This window comes from Rutilus rutilus, assembly GCF_951802725.1.
Source record: "Rutilus rutilus genome assembly, chromosome: 8".
Taxonomy (NCBI): Eukaryota; Metazoa; Chordata; class Actinopteri; order Cypriniformes; family Leuciscidae; genus Rutilus; species Rutilus rutilus.
This window is the reverse complement of record NC_140222.1, coordinates 14,772,331-14,793,448: the sequence shown is the minus strand read 5'-3', so window position 1 is coordinate 14,793,448 and position 21,118 is coordinate 14,772,331. Positions and strand designations below refer to the sequence as shown.

Sequence of the window (21,118 nt, the reverse complement as noted above, 5' to 3'; positions counted from 1 at the left end):
CGATTTTTTTCGTTGTTCTCTGTACTGACAAATCTTCCTTTCATAGGCAAGATCATTGAAAAAGTTGTCTTCAATCAGCTGAATAAATTCTTATGCTCGAATGGATACTTTGACAATTTTCAATCTGGTTTCCGACCACATCACAGCACAGAGACAGCGCTCATAAAGATAATAAATGATATTCGCTTAAATACTGATTCAGGCAAATTATCGGTGCTGGTACTACTCGACCTCAGTGCTGCATTTGACACTGTCGATCATAACATACTTCTGGACAGGCTGGAAAACTGGGTGGGGCTTTCTGGGATAGTCCTAAAATGGTTCAGGTCATACTTAGATGGGAGAGGTTATTATGTGAGTATAGGAGACCATAAGTCTGAGTGGACATCCATGACATGCGGAGTCCCTCAAGGCTCAATTCTTGCACCACTCCTGTTCAACCTGTACATGCTTCCAATGAGCCAAATAATGAGAAAGAACCAAATTGCTTACCACAGCTATGCAGACGACACACAGATTTACTTAGCCCTATCGCCTAACGACTACAGCCCCATTGACTCCCTGTACCAGTGCATTGATGAAGTCAACAGTTGGATGTGTCAAAACTTTCTTCAATTAAACAAAGACAAAACTGAAGTCATTGCGTTTGGAAACAAAGATGAAGTTCTCAAGGTGAACGCATACGTTCACTCTAGGGGTCAAACAACTAAAAATCAAGTCAGGAATCTTGGTGTGACACTAGAGTCAGACCTTAGTTTCAGTAGTCATATCAAAGCGATAACAAAATCAGCATACTATCATCTAAAAAATATTGCAAGAATTAGATGCTTTGTTTCCAGACAAGACTTAGAGAAACTTGTTCATGCTTTCATCACCAGCAGGGTGGATTACTGTAATGGACTCCTCACTGGCCTTCCCAAAAAGACCATAAGACAGTTGCAGCTCATACAGAACGCTGCCGCCAGGATTCTGAGCAAAACCAGAAAATATGAACACATCACACCAGTCCTCAGGTCTTTACACTGGCTCCCAGTTAGATTTAGGATTGATTTTAAAGTATTATTACTGGTATATAAATCATCCAATGGCCTAGGACCTCAATACATTGCAGATATGCTCACGGAATATAAACCCAACAGATCACTCAGATCATTAGGATCATATCAGCTAGAAATACCAAGGGTTCACTCTAAGCATGGCAAGTCCGCTTTTAGCTATTATGCCAGCCGCAGCTGGAACCAGCTTCCAGAGGAGATCAGACGTGCTCCTACAGTAGTCACTTTCAAATCCAGACTCAAAACACATCTGTTTATCTATGCATTTAATGAATGAGCACTTTGCCAATGTTCGTCAGACTGTTTGAACTGTACTGTATTTTCTGTATAAACTGTTTTAATTATTCTTATTCTTTTTATTATTTTAATTTCTTCTATGTAAAGCACTTTGAATTGCCACTGTGTATGAAATGTGCTATATAAATAAACTTGCCTTGCCTTGCCTTGCCTTACTGACAGCACTCCAAATTTGCAAAAAAATTAGCTCAATGTTGAATTCCTAGTTAGAACACTAGATGGCGCTCTAATACAGAATGCATGTTTGTAGTTTAAACACTGTATTAATGAAATATCAGGAAAATTATAACAAGGGCACACTGTGTGGGATGCTGTTCTTGAAATAAACAATCACAATAATTAACAGTACCACAGTAAAACAATGGTAATGTGATATCAGGCACTACTATCTTAAAGAAATTATTTATTTCTCCTGCATGCATTAAAAAAAAAAAAAAAAAAAACACAAATTACGATTTTAGAGTGGGGCATTTTTTTGTAGGAATTTTTTTTGATGGTTATAGGCATACTTTATGGTTTAGCAATAGTATGATCAATAAGTTAAGACAACATGTTACACATTACTTAAACTAATCTAAATAAGTCTAAATAAGCAAATTTCACCTTTAAAAAAAAAGGTAATACAAGACTCAACTCAGTATTTTAAGTCAAATTAAAGCAATTCAAGTTGAAATTACTTAAAAAGCCAAATTGATTGTACTTAAAACAAAAAATTAGGCAACACATTTTTTACAGTCAGGAATATGGAGGAATAGAACGGAAGAGATAATAGTTTTGAGGCTTAGGTTTAGACACAATGGACTAAATCAAACTCTTCAAAATAGGTAAAGATAACAAAGGAAATGTGATTTCTGTGGACAGAAGGAAACAACTAACATGTTATGATATATTGTAAGAAATATAAATAAGAAGATATTTGATCCAGAACTTAAGGAAAACTGAAAATACGATGTGATTTAAAATATTTTCCACAAAAGGAGTCAAAAGATAGGTGTTATAATTTATTGTTTCAATACCTTAGAGAAAGTAATTTAAGTTTAAAAAAAAAATGTAGGTCTACTGTAGTCCACATTCTGGTCCACACTCCACACCAGTTGGTGGCGGAAATCTCGTTTGCCAACCGCCAATAAACCATAGAAGAAGTGTAAATATTACTCTTGTTTGCCAACCGCCAATAAACACTAAAGAAGAAGAAGAAGAAGATATTACTCTTGTCCTCTAGTGGTCAAACGTTTTATTAATTTCACTTCCGATGGTGTGTGTGGGGGTGTGTGTGTGTGTGTGTGTGTGTGTGTGTGTCTGCTTTCGTAGGATGTGTTTGGGTTTACAGTACAGAAACATTAGGTGGAGATACATTTGAAACGGGATGTTATTTTCATTGAAGGAAACAGCATTGCAGACCAACACAAAGAAATAATGTAACGTGAGAACCTCGACTCCTGTGATACGTTTTATTTAATTGAAAGAAGTTTTGTGTGACCGCCATTGACAAAACTTTTTTTTTTGCATGACGTCATAAACTCCGCTCGAGTTGTTCAATTCAATTTATCAGCGTGTAAACTTTATCAAAAAAGTTACTTTAAGTCCTGTGTTTCAGACATTAATGATTCCTCATTCTGTGTTGCCGAGTAGAGGTAGCATTAGGTACTAAAATCTTCCAGAACACGCACTAACCACATATTTGCTAATGCTTCTTTCTACTAAAGTTAAAATCGTTTAGTCTTTATCGTTTGTTCACACTCCTTCACCCCATCACTCGTGTTTTGTTCCCTGACCCTCAGGTGGAGGTTACAGAGCTGGAACTGGAGCAGGAGTGGAGAACTTGAGCCTCATAAATCCTCATATCATTGTGCCTGGACTTTATCACTATCAAGGGAACGTAAGGTGAGACTTTATATCTGATTATGATCTTGATTTCACAACCTTTGTTTCACCAATGGACAGGATTCCTGTTGTGCTATTGAATAAAAAATCAAGTTTGTCAGCAGCATTTAGTTTCTCTTCAAAGCTGATGAAAACATATTATTAACAATCATCAAACACAAATCAAAAATCGTAAGTCATACATGTCACGTATTCCAGACACCGGCAGAAAACAGGATACAACCTCTATAAGAAAAAACAGGGATCTAGTATACCGGTAGTTCTGATTGGATAGAATTGAGACTCCTGAAACTGCACTTTCAGAAAAAAAAGATATAGGCTAAGCTGTCACTTGAGTTGTACCTTTGCAACCATTTAGGTACTAATATGCACCCTAAGGAGAACATAACGTAAAAAAGGTGTACTTTTTGAAAAGCCACTGCAGGGGACAGCTGTTGTACCTTTACTTCTGAGAGTAGCACTGCTTAACTTAGGCTACATCACATTTATGCATTTATCCAAAGCGACTTGCGTTGCATTTGAAAGATTACACATTTACATTATTATCAGTTCTTGCAGGATCTGCAGAATCATAATGCACATAGAAGTATATAACATTTTAATTTTTCAAAGTAAAATCACAGTTTGATTTTGGACTTTTTTTTTGTCAAATATCAGCATGAGTGAGTTTAGTATTTTGTAGTAAAGTGGCTTCCCTGTAGAGAAGTCATTAACTGTTTCATGTGTGCATAAATGGAACAATCCTTGCAACGACTTGCTGTGAACACAGACTGACACCTCAGACACACTCGCACCGACACACTGTTGACACCTCAGACACACTGAAGCTTTATTGACACCTCAGACACACAGACGCTTTATTGACACCTCAGACATTGCAGACAAACTGACTGAAATGCAAACATCCAGCAGCAGAAACATTCTCATGCACAAGCTGTTTGTCTACACAACAGATCAAACCACACTGATATAAATGATGGAGACCACAGCAGAGCTCACTTCGTCACCTTTCCATCACTAGTTTGCATCTATGTTTTGCAAACATAAAAATGCTGCAATGGGCCACATGATTTACATAATTAGCTTAAAGTCCCTTTATTGCAGTTAAGGCCAATTCTTTAGAAGTTTTAGGAGAACATTTAATTAATCTGGTTTTGATTATCATACTTTAAACCCTTTAGGATGATCCTGTATGTCTGCTGTGATTTCCTGATTAAACATGATGATTCTCTCAATCCTAAAACTGGACATAGACTCAGAGTCTGACGTTCAGGAGATTCACAGTGAAATGATCACAATCTGGGTCTTGTACTCAGAACAACATTAAAGTTTGATCATCTTCTGAATTTGATTGGTGCATATTCCACATGATCCTCCTCTTCAACTTTCTGTAAATATGCATAACGCAAGATATAATAATTATGTATTGTAATGTGATATAGTTTGTTAAAGTAACAAGTCTTTTATAAACATCTGATGGTGCTGTTGTGTTTGAGATTTACTGCATGTGATAGATCATTATACTCTGAAACACCATTACCACCACATAAGAAAAAAATCATAAATTATAGTTACATCATAATTAGGACAAAATAATAAAAATGTTGGGATTAAAAATGGCAAAAAAAAATTGTATGTCATAATATCAACATTTTAAGTCATAATTTGAACTTTTTACCGTGTATATGTGATATTTTTGACTTTTTAATCTCACAATTTTTATTTTGTATGTCATAATATTGTCTTTTTGTCATAATTATGAGAAACATATAATTATAAAATATAATCATTTACCAGAGCATGATTTTTATTTCTTATCTGGTAGAAATGGGCTTCAATATTATACAGACAAAATCAAAAGCGCACACTGATCTACATCTGAAATTCTACAAATACTCAACAAATTAACAATAAATTGTCTCACCGATTTCTGTGTGTTTCTTTTGTGGAATGTCGTCTCAGCGTAAGTGATCTCTTCTTCCCGAGTCTCAACTGTTTGAAATTATAGATGCATTAAAACAACAAAACTCAATCTTAACTAGATCTGATTCTTCACAATATTTATGTTATTATAATGAATTTCAAAGTTAACACCAAAGTAACACTGAAAGTTTTTAAAAACGGCATTAACAAATTTAATTTGCCGTTAGGTCTATAACTTTTTCCTAAAAGAGTGTTTATCATTACATTTAGAGAGACACATAAATCAAACCCAAATAGGATGTTTAACAAAGAAAAGTATTTTACATTCTTTGTGTTTAATCAGCATTTAAATTCAACAAGCACAACCAGTTATCATTCATATACAAAGATTTTAGAGCACCAGCCTCATCCTTACAGATTATATTCATACAAATTAACTTTTCTGTTTTTGCATTTCCAGTGTTGATTCATTTTGAGAAACCTTTGTTTGTGCAAGATGAGTAAAGAGCGACGCACAGTGTCATTATATACAATTAGAAATAGACATTTCTTATGACAATGAAAATTATGAGAATAATTTTTAATAAAATGATAAAATAGGGCTATCAGTTGGCTAAAATATTTAGACCATATTTTCAAATAATTATTTCTTATTTTCCTTGTTTAAAAGGAGAAGAGAATACTTGCCATCTTTATGAGTTTTTCTGTGTTTCCTGCAGATCCAGAAGATCCAAAATCCAGTAACAATCATCAGAGATCCAGCAGAGATCAACACTATCAGAGACACTGAGACTGGAGGAGGAGAAGAAGGATGAGGAGGAGGAGACGGTCCGACTGGTGCTGTAATAATTAAAGAAAGAAGTGAACGCATCAGTCTGATCTCCAACAGAAGACAGAGATCAGGTCAGTAAACACACACATATATCATCAGTGCTGTGGTACCTGCACATGTGTGACAGAGTGTGTTGATGTCCAGATGTGTGGTCTGGTTGCTGATGGGATTGTTCAGCACACAGCTGTAGGTGTTTTTATCCTGATATTCCACCTCCAGAGGTAGAGAGAGACTGATGCTGAGATCACACACACTGATGCTGGACAATACACTGATTCCTGCGTACCAGGAGAGAGTCGCATCACACACATTCAACACTGATGAACACACCAGTGAACAATTTGATGAAGAACATTGTGAAGAGTTACTGCTGATGACAGGGACAGGCAGACGAGCTGGAAAACATGAGAGAATAAGAGGAATAGAAACAACAATCAGATTATTTTCAATGTTGAAACGGTGTAATAAATTCCGTGTTGAGTGTGTGTTTAGTGTGTTGATGGTCCCTGAATGCGTCTGTCATCTATAAAATGATGTAACATCGGAATATGTGAATGTTTGGACAAATGATCTCTACTCACCATAGACAGAAACACTGAATGATTTTGATGTCAGTTTCGCTCCACTTATCTCTAGTTGATAAACTCCAGTATGTTCAGTTCTGGTGTTTGTGATGATCAGAGATCCAGTTTGATCGTCCAGCTTCAGTCTGTCTTTGAATCTTTCAGTAATATTATATATAGGGAACGTTAGCTTTTTTTTATTTATTGTAGCTCTCAGAGAGATTTCAGCCCCATATTTCCACAGTATATTTATATAATCATCTTTCTGCATTTCAGTAAGATCAGTGTTTAGAGTAACAGATTCTCCCTCCATCACTGACACTGATTCTCCAAACACACCTGGAGAACAAACAGATTTACACAGATTACGGCCACTGATTGTTTACAAAGCCTGAAATCAGCAAAAGTTTACATGTAAAGTTGAGAATATCCAAAACAAGCGCAAACTCATATCAAAATGTTAAATATTAACTATCAAATATCAACTTTATTGGTGCAGCACATCCTTACACTTTAATTTGTTTTAAATTGTAGAGAACAATCAGTGTTTAAAGTTTCAAAATGTATTGACAATAAATGTATTACAATAAATTCATGATAATTATTGTGGATTATAAGTACAGTTTTAATTGTGCTGGATATTTTAATATGTATTTTAAATAAATGAGAGATTTAGATCACTGGATAGTCTGCACTGTAAATTTGCTGCACATTTTGACTAGTGAATTTCCGTGACGTTTGTAGATTTGCAGATTAATAGCTACAGAAATATTTTTAAAAGGACAAAAAAAAAAAAAGGCCTGATATTGAAAGCTCAAAGGAAAGTTCACACTTTCTGAATATTTACATTCACTGTAGAGATTTCCATTATATCCATTACCATTTCAGACCTGAATATGTCACAGTAAACCTAATCCTAATCCCAAAAGAGACTGCATTCAAAGTTTGTAGATCTTGTATTATGTTCATACATTATTCATAATTATTTTGTTACATAAAAGCAGATGAAAATAATCTAATTCTAATTTACACTGAAATGGAAAAAAAAAGCCGTAAAAAGGCTTTTATAACTTACCAGTCAGACTCCAACAGCAAAAAAAGAGCAAAACTAACACGTGAAACATGTTCTTCAGTGGTTCAGTGTGTGATCTAACAGCAGAACTGTTCAAGTGTTGTGTGAATCCTCCTATGCAGCATTTGACCCTCCTAGTTCACACACTACATTTGCATATGATTTAAGGTTATAGTTCTTCGGGCCCTTAAAGGGTTAGTTCACCCAAAAATGAAAATTCTGTCAGTAATTACTCACCCTCATGTTGTTCCAACCCCGTAAGACCTTCGTTCATCTTCGGAACACAAATTAAAATATTTTTGATTAAATCTGAGAGTTGTCTCACTCCTCCATAGGCTGCTAGGTGGCCCAAACTTGCTGGCCCAGAAAATGTATTAAAGACATTGTTAATATAGTCCAAGTGACTCCAGTGGCTCAATCTTAAGTTTATAAAGCGACGAGAATACTTTTTGTGCGCAAAAACAAACAAAAATTTATTCCACTTTTCATTTCCTTCTCTCTGGGCCTCGGGTCTTTTTACGTAGTGTTTAATAGTCCATGAGCCAGGGGGGTTGATCGGTATCAACGGGGGGGGCAAATGCTATCATTGTTTTTTGGCAAGGTATACACCCCTAGTATTAGAAAAATCACGATAGCAGTGCAGCGGTGGTAGCGAAATCACTTTTTTCAGCTCATGAAGTTACTAACCCCCTAAGATAAATTCCGTTTTTGAAATCTGGTGTATATCTGGTTTAGGCTCATGCTAGGGATATTGTCAATATTCTATAATATGGTGCTTGGTATCGTTGGAAAGGGGACCTTTTAGGCTTTCATTTAAGCCCAGTACTGAATCTGTCTGCCAAACACAGAGGTCACATGACTTCTTTAAACCAGAAATAACACACATTTTTTCACAATTTCCGCCTAAACTGTATGCTTTCTTTTATCCCTGTGGCATGAAAGAACACCATGGACACAAAACTCAACAACTTCAATACTCAAGGCACTCTGATGACTCAGAAAATGTATAATATACCCATACTATTTATTTGTGAGAGCCTTAAATTAGACTTGTGCAGCCAGCACAAGTCTTCAAATTAGAATAGAGCCAATAGAATGGACAAATAGAATACCCTATTAGTCCAGGGCCAAATGGCATGTCATGTACAGTTGTAATAAAAAGTAATTGTTTCAATAGTGTTGTCAACATAAGACTTGTAAGTGGTTTAACAAAATGTTTCTATCATGTATTTTGATATTCACCCACTTTCAGTTCGAATGTCAGAAAGTAGCTCATGCAGGGAATGTTGATGGATTTTGACAGTTTGACGAGGTTTTTTAAAAAGTCAGTTTTGTGAAAAGATTGTTGGTTCAGTTGACTGGTTATAACAACACTACCAACTATGCCATCTTCAATCAACTTCCATTGAGTTCCAGGGGTATTAAATGTAAGTACAAAATACTTTTTCTCTTGTGCTTGTGAATTGGTGGGGAATAATAGCAGTAGCTAATGTAAGCTTGGCGTTTTTAGCAGGCTAGCTATCTAGCAGGCTAGCTAGCTTGCAGGTTAAACTGGCTGTCATAGATTAATCATAGACTGGCATAGATCAATCTATGAAACAGTGTAACAGTAACTGCTACAGTGCAGTCAGGGCTCTCAAGTGTCACATGACAGTCACTCATTTCGGTCTTTTGTCACGCCCTCTCGCCACACATTGTATTTCTCACGTGGAAAAACTATTTATAATATATTTAATATGCCGCAGCACCCAAAATGTCTCTGGCCGCGCCAGTCTCATTATGGAACCGGCAGGAATCAATCGCTGTAAAAATCTATTATTGTCTATCCATTATAAAAGTGCATTTATCCATAATAAAAGTGGATATATCCATTATAAAAGTGCATCTATCCATCATAAAAGTCCATCTCTCCATCATAAAAGTGCATCTATCCATTATAAAAGTGCATATATCCATCATAAAAGTCCATCTATCCATTATAAAAGTCCATCTATCCATCATAAAAGTCCATCTATCCATTATAAAAGTCCATCTATCCATTATAAAAGTGCATCTATCCATCATAAAAGTCCATCTATCCATTATAAAAGTGCATCTATCCATCATAAAAGTCCATCTATCCATCATAAAAGTCCATCTATCCATCATAAAAGTCCATCTATCCATCATAAAAGTCCATCTATCCATCATAAAAGTCCATCTATCCATCATAAAAGTCCATCTATCCATCATAAAAGTCCATCTATCCATCATAAAAGTCCATCTATCCATTATAAAAGTGCATCTATCCATCATAAAAGTCCATCTATCCATCATAAAAGTGCATCTATCCATCATAAAAGTGCATCTATCCATCATAAAAGTGCATCTATCCATCATAAAAGTCCATCTATCCATTATAAAAGTCCATCTATCCATTATAAAAGTGCATCTATCCATTATAAAAGTGCATCTATCCATTATAAAAGTACATCTCTTCATCATAATAGTGCATGTCTTCATGTTCATTTTATGAAGTATACTTAAGTAATTTGCAAGTATATTTTTTTAAGTATACTTTATGTAGTAAGTATACTAATATCAATGTGTACTTGTAGTAAACTTGTGTACTATTTCAATACTGATTGGGACTAAATTGGCCCACTTTTAGTATTTTTAGTATTTGTAAGAGTAGTAAACTAAGTACACAACTAGGTTTCTCATTTGTAATGCATCTGTACTACAAGTTACTTATAAGTATACTAGTAGTTTACTATTTTAATACAAGTAGTACAATTTTTTGTTTATGAAAGTATACACTGAAGTGTACTCTCAGTAAACTACTAGTTTCGTAGTTTATACTGCAAGTATACTTGTAAGTTTTCTAACATTATACTTATAGTTTACTATAATATATTATTTTTGCACTTGAAAAATACCTTTAACTGTACTTTAATTTTTTAAATATTTTATTAGCTTCATGCATCCTTTTTTAATCAACACTTGAATGTCAGTAAGTTTCATAAAGAATGGCAACATTTTAAACAAAAAAGTAGAATTAGAGTAAATTGCTATACAGTACCAGTGGACTAGCCTACACAAAAATTCAGATATGCAGAATTAGAAACATATCTGTTTTATATCAATATTCTAATCAATATTTTCAAACAATGTAAGTTTCATAAGACTGTATATGAAAAACTATGTAAAAAAATATATATTTAATTGACTACTCAATCAAAAGAGTTAACACAACTATAAGCCATGTATACTTTGATTTCTTAATTATTCTTTTAAGTATATCTGGATCAAAAGATTGAGTTCAAGTACAGGCCAAATATACCTGGGCCCGTATTCATAAAGAATCTTAATGCAAAGAGCAGCTCCTAGTGACAAAATTCTAAGAAAATTCTTAGAAATGTGGGCGTTTACTCTTAAAATTAAAGAACAAATCCCAGTAAAGAAAAAAGTACTTCAGAAAGCATCTTAACCCTTAAAAGAGGTCTTAAGGTCAGAATTGTAAGGAGCACAGACGAGGACTTTTAAGAGGCTGAAGAGATTCTTTAGCAGAGGAGAACATGGCAGAAAGAAGAAGGAGAAGAAGAAATGTGCTGCAGACAATGGGACTCAATGACAGTGAGTTAATAAGAGCTATAGATTAGATTGTGCAGGGATCATGTTTGTGACTGATCTTATTAGAGACGATATTTGGCAACTGGGAAAATGCAATAATGCAGCAGTGTGTAATGTACACAGTTGCATGTAATTTCAAAGTGAAGGCTTAGAATAGACCCTATACTTAAAATCACTATTTTTTTCCTTCTTGGACAACCAGCCAATCACAGTCTTCAAAAGATTGTGTCATACATAGCAACGGGGGCAACCCCGCCTCCTCACTAAGATGAAAGTTTTTGTCTTTTCCTTGCTCAGAGTTGCTCTCAGATCGGCCCCGAATCGCTCTTAAGATAAGACTCTATATGTAAAATCCTGAGAGGATTCTTAGAATCTTTATGAATACGGGCCCTGGACTTTTCTCTCAGGATAAATCAAGTACACTGAAGTGTAATTTTAGGTATATTTCTGAGAAGTACATAAAATGTAGACTGAAAGTATACTAAGTGTGAAAAACACCAAGCTTACATTAGCTACTGCTACTATTCCCCACCAATTCACAAACACAAGAGAAAAAGTATTTTGTACTTACATTTAATACCCCTGGAACTCAATGGAAGTTGATTGAAGATGGCATAGTTGGTAGTGTTGTTATAACCAGTCAACTGAACCAACAATCTTTTCACAAAACTGACAAAACCTCGTCAAACTGTCAAAATCCATCAACATTCCCTGCATGAGCTACTTTCTGACATTCGAACTGAAAGTGGGTGAATATCAAAATACATGATAGAAACATTTTGTTAAACCACTTACAAGTCTTATGTTGACAACACTATTGAAACAATTACTTTTTATTACAACTGTACATGAATAAATAGGCCATTTGGCCCTGGACTAATAGGGTATTCTATTTGTCCAGTCTATTGGCTCTATTCTATTTTGAAGACTTGAGCTGGCTGCACAAGTCTAATTTAAGGCTCTCACAAATAAATAGTATGGGTATATTATACATTTTCTGAGTCATCAGAGTGCCTTGAGTATTGAAGTTGTTGAGTTTTGTGTCCATGGTGTTCTTTCATGCCACAGGGATAAAAGAAAGCATACAGTTTAGGCGGAAATTGTGAAAAAATGTGTGTTATTTCTGGTTTAAAGAAGTCATGTGACCTCTGTGTTTGGCAGACAGATTCAGTACTGGGCTTAAATGAAACCCTAAAAGGTCCCCTTTCCAACGATACCAAGCACCATATTATAGAATATTGACAATATCCCTAGCATGAGCCTAAACCAGATATACACCAGATTTCAAAAACGGAATTTATCTTAGGGGGTTAGTAACTTCATGAGCTGAAAAAAGTGATTTCGCTACCACCGCTGCACTGCTATCGTGATTTTTCTAATACTAGGGGTGTATACCTTGCCAAAAAACAATGATAGCATTTGCCCCCCCAGATGATACCGATGGACCAAATTTGGGGCCCTGGCTCATGGACTATAAGCGTAGCGCGTCTGTGTGGCACGTCACCACGTAGGCTCACTATTGGCCGACGCTGGTCATGTGTGTGATGCGTGTGACGTACAACACAGACGCGCTACGCTTAAACACTACGTAAAAAGACCCGAGGCCCAGAGAGAAGAAAATGAAAAGTGGAATAAAGTCGTTATTTTTGTTTGTTTTTGCGCACAAAAAGTATTCTCGTCGCTTTATAAACTTAAGATTGAGCCACTGGAGTCACTTGGACTATATTAACGATCTCTTTAATAACTTTTCTGGGCCAGCAAGTTTCGGTTCCTTAGAAGCCTATGGAGGAGTGAGACAACTCTCAGATTTAATCAAAGATATCTTAATTTGTGTTCCGAAGATGAACGAAGGTCTTACGGGGTTGGAACAACATGAGGGTGAGTAATTACTGACAGAATTTTCATTTTTGGATGAACTATCCCTTTAATATTTGAACTGTTCTTGATGGATAACAAATATTCTTTATTTTTATCAAAAGGTTTAGGGTTCATGTTAGAAGTAGCACCACCTCAGTGACCGCTTTTCTTCTGAGAGAGTAGTTACCTGACTGTTTCAGATGGCTAAAAGTAGAAGAATATTGTGTGAATTGTGGATGACCTACATTTCATGGTGAAATGGAACATGACTCTAGTGATTTTAAAATTAATCAGCATACAATTAATAGTGAATAAACAACAACAACAACAAAAAAACATTTAGTGAAAGGAAAACCCAAAGTACAAAGTTAAAAGCGTGTATGATCTCACAGTACTGGCTTTACTGGGGTTTATCTTCTGAGTCAAACTGAAACCTGCAGCCGTTATTCTTCTAAATGTGGTTTGATCCGTTGGGTGGACAAACATGTGTCAGTGACACTGGGCATTCAGTGAATGAGTGTTTAGTTTGTTGGTGAAGAGTTTCTTCCTGTGCTTCTACTATAATCAGCTTTTTTGGCACTTTAATCTACTGGGGAAAAAACATGAGAAACTGAGGGAGAAAAACAATAGCATATTTATTAGTCACACTTTAGTGTAGGGTCCAATTTTCACTAACTGCATACCATTGTCAATAACACATGATGATCATATGATTATAAACATCAGAGACGTGACTGTGAGAACAGCAGTAACTATAGCGCACCCTATCGTGTGAAAGTAAGATATTCTTAGAGAGATGTGATTTTCTGCTTTGGACACTAGAGAGCGATGATGTGCTGAATTTGCCATTTTTCTCTTTACACAAGAGTACAGAGAACAGTGAAGGGTGGGATCAATATTTAATAAAGTTAGTAAATTTCCATGTATGTTAAGCTAAAATTAGAATATACATTTTAGTTTCTGAATGTTCTATATTTTGACTAGGCCTACTATTTGTGAACCACTAAATTAAACTAGAGCAAAGCAACAACATTTCAGATGTATACAACTTATGAGAGTGCGTGCAAAAACAACAACAAAAAACAAACAGAGATGAAATCAAACAATGTGGCACAAATAATAAGAATAGACGGAAGTAAAAGATCCTGGCACAAAATAAATATGACAAGTATCCTGATTACAACTAGCCTGGTAATACCAAACTCTGCTACTTCGCTTTGCTTCGTAGACAGAGTCTGGAATGGCATAATAGAGAAGTGTTTTCTCTCTCGCGGGGGTGTTTGTCTGAAGTTTAAAATCATTGGTTACCCGTAAGCCAATCACATAACGTTTGGTTATGGCGTGTGTTATGCGCATGCTCAGCCGCATCTAACTTCCACTGTAAACACATGTATGATGCGAAAACAAAACCATCGAGCGAAATAGCGGAGTGAACATGGCTGTGAACATAGACAGTATATAAACGGCTGTGAACGACTTTTGCAGATTATGTGAAGTAAATCTACGCATCCACGGTACAATCAGCGTCTACGTCACGGCTCTCAGCCCGCCCTCTGTTCGTTGATTGGCCCAGCTGTTTTCAGGCCGGAGGAAAACGGAAAGCTATTACGCTGTCTCAGACTGAGTACAGAAGCTAAATTAAATTGAGCGGAAGTAAGAAGTCTGACATAGTCAGGCTAGATTACAACATCAATATCTAAAAAAAAAAAAAGAGCGATAGTGGCATCTGGTGGTCAGACTTGTTTTCTCCACATGTCTAACAAATTACAGCAGAGCAGAAAAAGCATGTGACCAAACAAAGCTTCAGAAGTCTGTGACACAGGAGTAGAATCAATCTGGGATCAAACCAGTTCTATCTAATCTCATCTAAATTAACTTGTGCCAATGAGACCACAACTCATGTCATGTGTAACCTGGTCAACATATTCACATATTGATCAATAATATAAAATGTAAAAGAATGTGATAATAATTAGTAATTGACTGAGTAGTTAAAAATATTTTGGTTGTTCTATTTTTTTTTATATTTATAAAAAAAAAATGTGTACAATTTATACAAGTATAGGGTTAAATAATTTATAAATAATGCCTCCGTCCTCAATAATCATTTCCTTTTTATCTATTAGGTGTGGTGGCAAAGCGCCAATTTTTAAACCAGCTGTTCCGAAGCTCTAGATGTCATCAATCACGTGTTTTTGATATTTCGATACAAGCATTGGTACAGTGTGTGATACAATAGTGTTTTAAAAAAGCGTCGGAGAAGAATGACGAGTCTTTAAGGCGTAACTTTTTCATCTAGTCTTTCTGACCACGACAAACATGGAAGTCTACTGTAAGGCTCATTTTATACTTTTGCGTCGAGTGTACAGCATAGCCTACGCATGGTCGAGTACCAAAGGCCGTACCCTTCGCCGTACCTCCACAAAAATGGAACTACACTTCACAACAACGCAGACTGCAAGATCTGTGGTTGTTTTTTTTCTGGCTCTATTTAATCTGAGTTTACGGTTGCAGAGGATTCCCTCTTTGTGGAAAACATCATGCCTGGTTCCTGTTCCCAAAAGGAAACATCCGACAGAGCCCAAAGACTACAAACCCATCGCCCTCACCTCTCACATAATGAAGACACTTGAGAAACTGGTACTATCTAACATCATCAGACCTAAAGTGTGCACATTCATTGACCCTCTACAGTTCTCATACCAGCCCAACATCAGTGTAGATGACTGCCTCCTCTACATGCTCCAGAGGGTCTATGCACATCTTGATAACCCTGGTGCAACTGTTAGAATTATGTTTCTTGATTTCTCAAATGCATTCAATAGCATTCAGCCAGAACTGCTGGTCAGAAGATGAGGAGATGCAGGAGGAGCTGGAGCTTGTTTTCTGGGTGACTGACTATTGTAACTGCCAGACCACAGTATGTGCGTTTCCAAAATTGTGTTTTCGGAGACTGTTCTGTGAGGCACAGGTGTCCCACAGGGAAGCGTTCTATCACCTTTCCTGTTTAGTCTTAACACATCCGACTTCCAATGTAACTCTGACACCTGTTTTCTTCAGAAATACTCAGTCAGCTGTCGTGGGCTGCATTAGAGAAGGTTGTGAGGGGGAATAAAGGAGCACAATCACTTTGTGGGCTGGTGTAACAATAACCAACTTAACATCTTAAAAACGAAAGAAATGGTCATTAGACTTTAGAAGGTCGAGGCCCAAACCAGATCCAGTCTCCATTCAGGGAACAGATGTGGATCTTGTCTACAACTATTAGTACCTAGGAGTGCAGCCAACCTCTGTGGTGCACCTTCTATAAGACTGATGTGGCTAGTGCTTTCTTCTTTGGTGTGGTGTGGTGTGCTGGGGAGAGGGCGCACACACATCTGACAGGAAAAGTTTAATAAACAAACTGATTAAAAATGCAAGCTTCATCAATGGCATCTCACAAGATGTACCTGGTGTGTCGGTTAGAACGCGACAGAGAGGGAAGTAATCATTTTTTACTGATTTATTATCAGTTATGCAAATATCAACATCAGAGGGAGGAGTCAGCCTGTACAATTAACTAATAGTAGAAGTTGGAGGACTGCAGTGGACTCTGGAGGGCTTAGGTGTTAGAGTCAGTGAGGCTTCCTTTGCAGCATCCAGAGGGAATGGATCTCCTTGTCTTAGTTTGAGCCTGGAGCGAGCGCAGATCAGCATGCCAGGATTAATGAGAATGATACGACACATTAACAGGTGAAGCTTATTAGCAAAGAAACCTGAGGTACAGTCAATGGGTGCTTCTCAATATCCCTCCTCGTCTCCTCTCTCCTCCGTCCTCCATCCTATGACCCGGAAACCGATCGAGCTCAGCCATCTTGAAGGACATCTCAATTCTCTAATTGCACCGCGAGGAGTCGAGGATCGAGGAGTGAGGAGGCTTCCAGAGGAGTCATGAGCGAGGATACACAGGTGCATCCTATGCGGAAGAGTTTTATCGACTAAAACGTGACGCACGAATAAATTCTCCTCCCCCTTCACATCGGCCACAATCATTTTGATTTATACTTTACTTTTGCAGTTTATATAAACCACACACCTCACATATTTCAACAGGGTATCTTGCTTTATTATTATTTATTATGAATTTCTTAAATAAACAAATTTCAACAACATGAGGGCAGATCCTCTGAGCGCTGCTGATGACGCGATGAAGTGACGCTCGAGTCATCAAGGATTCCAATGTATAAAAAAAGCTTTCATTCGATCTCTCCGTCCTCGCGTCTTTTCCTTGCAGCCTTCCCTCTCATCCTACAGGGGGCGGAGCTGAGACGCGAGGAAAGGAAGCGAGGAGAGGAAACGAGGATGCAAAAATAAGAATTGAAAAGCACCCAATGAGTCCTGTCTTAATCAGAGAGTGGTTCATAAGGGGTTTGGTTCAAATATTTTGACGCTTGCATCATTTTTTTTATCTCCTCAACATGCTTTTCTACATTTTCCTGCAGATGCAGAAGATCCTGACAGCAGTTACAATCAACAGAAAACCAGCAGCAGCTGCAGAGATCAACACTATCAGAGACACTGTTTTTTATGTCAGGTTCAGTCCATTTATCTCTAGTTGATAATCTCCAGTATGTTCAGTTGTGGTGTTTGTGATGGTCAGAGATCCAGTTTGATCGTCCAGCTTCAGTCTGTCTCTGTTTCTCCCATCAGGAACATCATCATATGTGGAGAAGATTTGCTTCTTTTTCTTTATTTGAGCTATTTGAGACTTTTCAACTCCATATTTCCACAGTATATCATTGCCATCACGTATTGCGGTATCATCGGTGTATTAAGTCACTGAATCTCCCTCCATCACTGACACTGAATCGGCAAACACACCTAAAGAACAAACAGATTTATACAGATTAAGGCTTCTGAGAGTTTTATCTTCGATCCAGAGCACAATGTAAGAAGCTACAAAGATGATTACATAATGAAAAGTTGTAATCACCGTGATAGTTAACATATGTGAAGAATGTAACTAAAATTAAGCAAAAAAAATATATTTACGACTTACCAGTCAGACCTCACCAGCACAGACATAACAAAGCACACACATGAAACATTTCCTGAAAAGTCTGATCTGATGAAACGATCTGCCGAAAGCACTTGAGCTGGTGTGTGAATCCTCCCACGACAGAGTTTTACCCATGTAGACTCTTTACAGGCTCTCTACAAATTATGTATAGTTAAATATAAATTCTTGTCTGGCTCTTATTAAGACTCTTATTTAGTCAAAAAAAAAAAAAAATCATTCCATTATGTAACATTTTTTCAAAAGTATGGTAAACCTCAACAATAAGTTAATACTATCACCCTTCTCATTGTTTCTCTTGCAGCTCATCTTCTGCAACTGCAGCTTCTGGCTGAATCAACCTGCGGTTTTCTTCAGATGTGGTTTGAACGGAACGAACATTTTGTGTTGTAGGTGAAGAATTTCTTCCTGTCTTTTTATGAACCTCAAAACAGCTTTACAGTCCAATAAAATACTGTATGCATTAAAAAAAGTCTAATCTGAGTCAAAAAGTTAAATAATACACCAACATTTTCCTGGCTGAAAGCTGTAACCAGTTTGACAGAGAGAGACAATGTTGGTCTTCTGTGTTGAAACATTGCATTAAAATCCATTTTAATGACATTTTCAACAACAGTACTAATAAATAGGTTGAAAATAAATGTATGCTTGAAATGACAATGACAGAATTAATAATAACACACATAAACATGCACAAATGCTTGGTCCAAACTCTTACACAACTATCCCTGGCTGTCATTTCTTCTTCTAAATCAGTTGTCTCTGTTCACTGAAGTACCTCTGTCTGTTTTAGGTCCAATATTTGTGGTCTTCATCTTTCCTGCTGCAGTTGGCATGTCAGATACCAGTGACAGTAAGTTATTTATAAGCTGTAACAGCTTTCATTGCAGAGTATCAGTTCTTGATGCATCATCAAGTGCTTCATCTCCTTACCGGCGTGATAAATCCGATCATCAAGCAGAAGGAACGGGATGAAATGTTCTGAAAGCTACCAATCCACAATCTGACCTGTGATACAGTCTGAATCATAATCATGCAGTGTTCGTTTGCTGGCCAGAAGAGAACTGGACACCTGACCGAAGTTGTCTTTTTCCACGATGGTTTGAGCTGAACAACACCGAAAATGCAGAACTTTCCTTCGAAACGTTGTATAAAGTGTTCTTCTAGACTACTTCTTGGTTGCATACGTTTGAGCATACCTGGTAAAGTGGTCGACTACAACCAGTATGTATTGAAAGACACCTTTACTCCATTCTAAATAAATATATTCTGTCTATAGAAACGAGTTAAAGGGCTAAAGCAGTTATTAAGTTGGCTTGGAAAAGCCAACATACTGATATTGTATTTAAGCTTATTATTATTATTCTTAGCCAAAATTTCTCCACGCTACTCCTCCTAAACTGTTCAAGCTACAACCACTAAACTCAGACTAAACCTTCAAACTGTTCTGACTTGAGTTGCTTGCTCTTTTCAGACTGATCAGACTTACGGTTATCCTAAAATTCCTGATCAAAAATTGGAAAAATCCCATAGGGTTTCATTGCGGAATGTTCAAATTGAGCCAAGACTATTTAAACTTCAACTGTATAAATTCAAATTTTGACAGTTGGAGAGGCTTATTAGACTCCATCAGCTGCCATTCTATGTACAATTTCTAATACATTGAGACTCATTTAAGCTTTCTTTCTTTCTTTCTTTCTTTCTTTCTTTCTTTCTTTCTTTCTAACCTATCTATCTATCTATCTATCTATCTATCTATCTATATATCTTTATATTTCTTTCTTTCTCTCTTTGTAACTCTAAACCAAATTCAAATTTTGACAGTTGGAGAGGCTCATCAGACTTCATAGCTGCCATCATTCTATGTATTATTTCTAATCCATTGAGACTCATTTTCCATTCTATCTAATATTTCTAATCTATCTATCTCATAACAGCTACCCAGAACACAATGGCAACCACCTAGCAACCACCCAGAACAATTATTTGATAATTTGATCGTTTTTCATGTGACGGCAACAAAATATTTTTAATTGTTAGAAAAGGATCGAGAAAGACAAAATCAAGTAATAATGTAATACTTCAAACTACTTTAAACTTCTTGTCCAAACTTTTCCAAGCCAACTTAAAGTTTGTCTCGACGAACTTTCGCATCTAGTTCTTATTTGATAGGCAGTATAACTAATTTAGTTGATCTGAAAAGTAACAGCACTCTGCCTTGCTCTCTGCCATGTTTGTGTCAGTGAAGGCATATAGTGGACCTTTTTCACATTTCCAGGGTTCTCAGACATCTTCATTTTAGGTAAACTTCTATAGCAGTGAATAGGAGCCAAAAAAAAAAAAGAAGAATTTCTGCATTTGCTCCAATAGCAAAAGATTGATTACAGCCGCTAAAAGAGAGAAAGATTCACTGTCAAATTTGCCGTCACCCTTTCAGCCGTTGTATGTGAAACACTCTTGCAACAGCCTTTGCTTTTTGAAGTTAATATAGCAAAAAGTACAGCATTATAAATGTGTATAGCATTTTTTTAAAATGAAAATATTAAAAACTTTACTAGATTTGTGATGTTGATAACTGTGGGAACACAGTTATTAAATGTTTTACTTTATCCCCTGGTTTCACAGACAAGTCTTAAACTAGTCCCAGACTAAACGGCATGTTAGAGCTGTCTTAACTGAAAATAATTTGTACTGACATATCTTAAAATATATCTGTGCCATTGTTTTGTCTCGAGGTGCACACCAGTAATTTTTTTAAAATTAAAACTGTTTAAATATCCTAGTTTAACTATAAGGCCTAATCCTGGCTTAATCTAAGACCTGTCTATGAAACTGGGCTTAAATGTGATGTATGATTTTTATTTCAACAAGACTGTTCTCACATTACTGTTACATGATATGTAGTCTGAAGTGCACATTTTTGTTGGCCTTGTTGCTATTATTAAAATAATAAACAATGATTTAAAA

At 36.4% G+C, this 21,118-nt stretch overlaps 2 protein-coding genes across 12 annotated transcripts in view; one reads left to right on the top strand and one right to left on the bottom strand.

Moving 5' to 3' along the window:
* The window catches only part of LOC311295157 (uncharacterized protein), a 70,973-nt gene that overhangs the window by 15,396 nt on the left and 34,459 nt on the right, over positions 1–21,118 (top strand). For 2 of the 11 annotated variants that reach the window (XR_014628213.1, XR_014628214.1), the window contains exon 3: positions 4,190–4,250. The gene's annotated coding sequence lies outside the window, so the exon portion shown is untranslated. Of the gene's footprint in view, positions 1–2,528; positions 2,997–3,133; positions 3,237–4,189; positions 4,251–4,417; positions 4,557–5,878; positions 6,063–17,576 lie in introns of those variants that run through there. The other 9 variants (XR_014628205.1, XR_014628206.1, XR_014628204.1 and 6 more) reach the window with 9 other exon arrangements.
* LOC311295166 (CD48 antigen-like) lies at positions 4,489–7,800 on the bottom strand. Its single transcript, XM_084416401.1, has 6 exons — positions 7,630–7,800; positions 6,573–6,893; positions 6,102–6,386; positions 5,847–5,999; positions 5,161–5,228; positions 4,489–4,624 (listed from the first exon to the last, which is right to left on the bottom strand). Exons 1-6 carry the CDS (start codon positions 7,676–7,678, stop codon positions 4,571–4,573), a joined length of 930 nt encoding a protein of 309 aa, XP_084272527.1. The 5' UTR covers positions 7,679–7,800; the 3' UTR covers positions 4,489–4,570.

Excerpts from the sequence above, each read along its gene's own strand:
- LOC311295166 (XM_084416401.1), bottom strand. The coding sequence starts at position 7,678 with ATGTTTCACGTGTTAGTTTTGCTCTTTTTTTGCTGTTGGAGTCTGACT. Across the intron at positions 6,894-7,629 it reads TTGCTGTTGGAGTCTGACTG|GTGTGTTTGGAGAATCAGTG; the intron begins GTAAGTTATAAA and ends TTTGTTCTCCAG. Across the intron at positions 5,229-5,846 it reads CAGAAAAACTCATAAAGATG|TTGAGACTCGGGAAGAAGAG; the intron begins GCAAGTATTCTC and ends AATTTCAAACAG.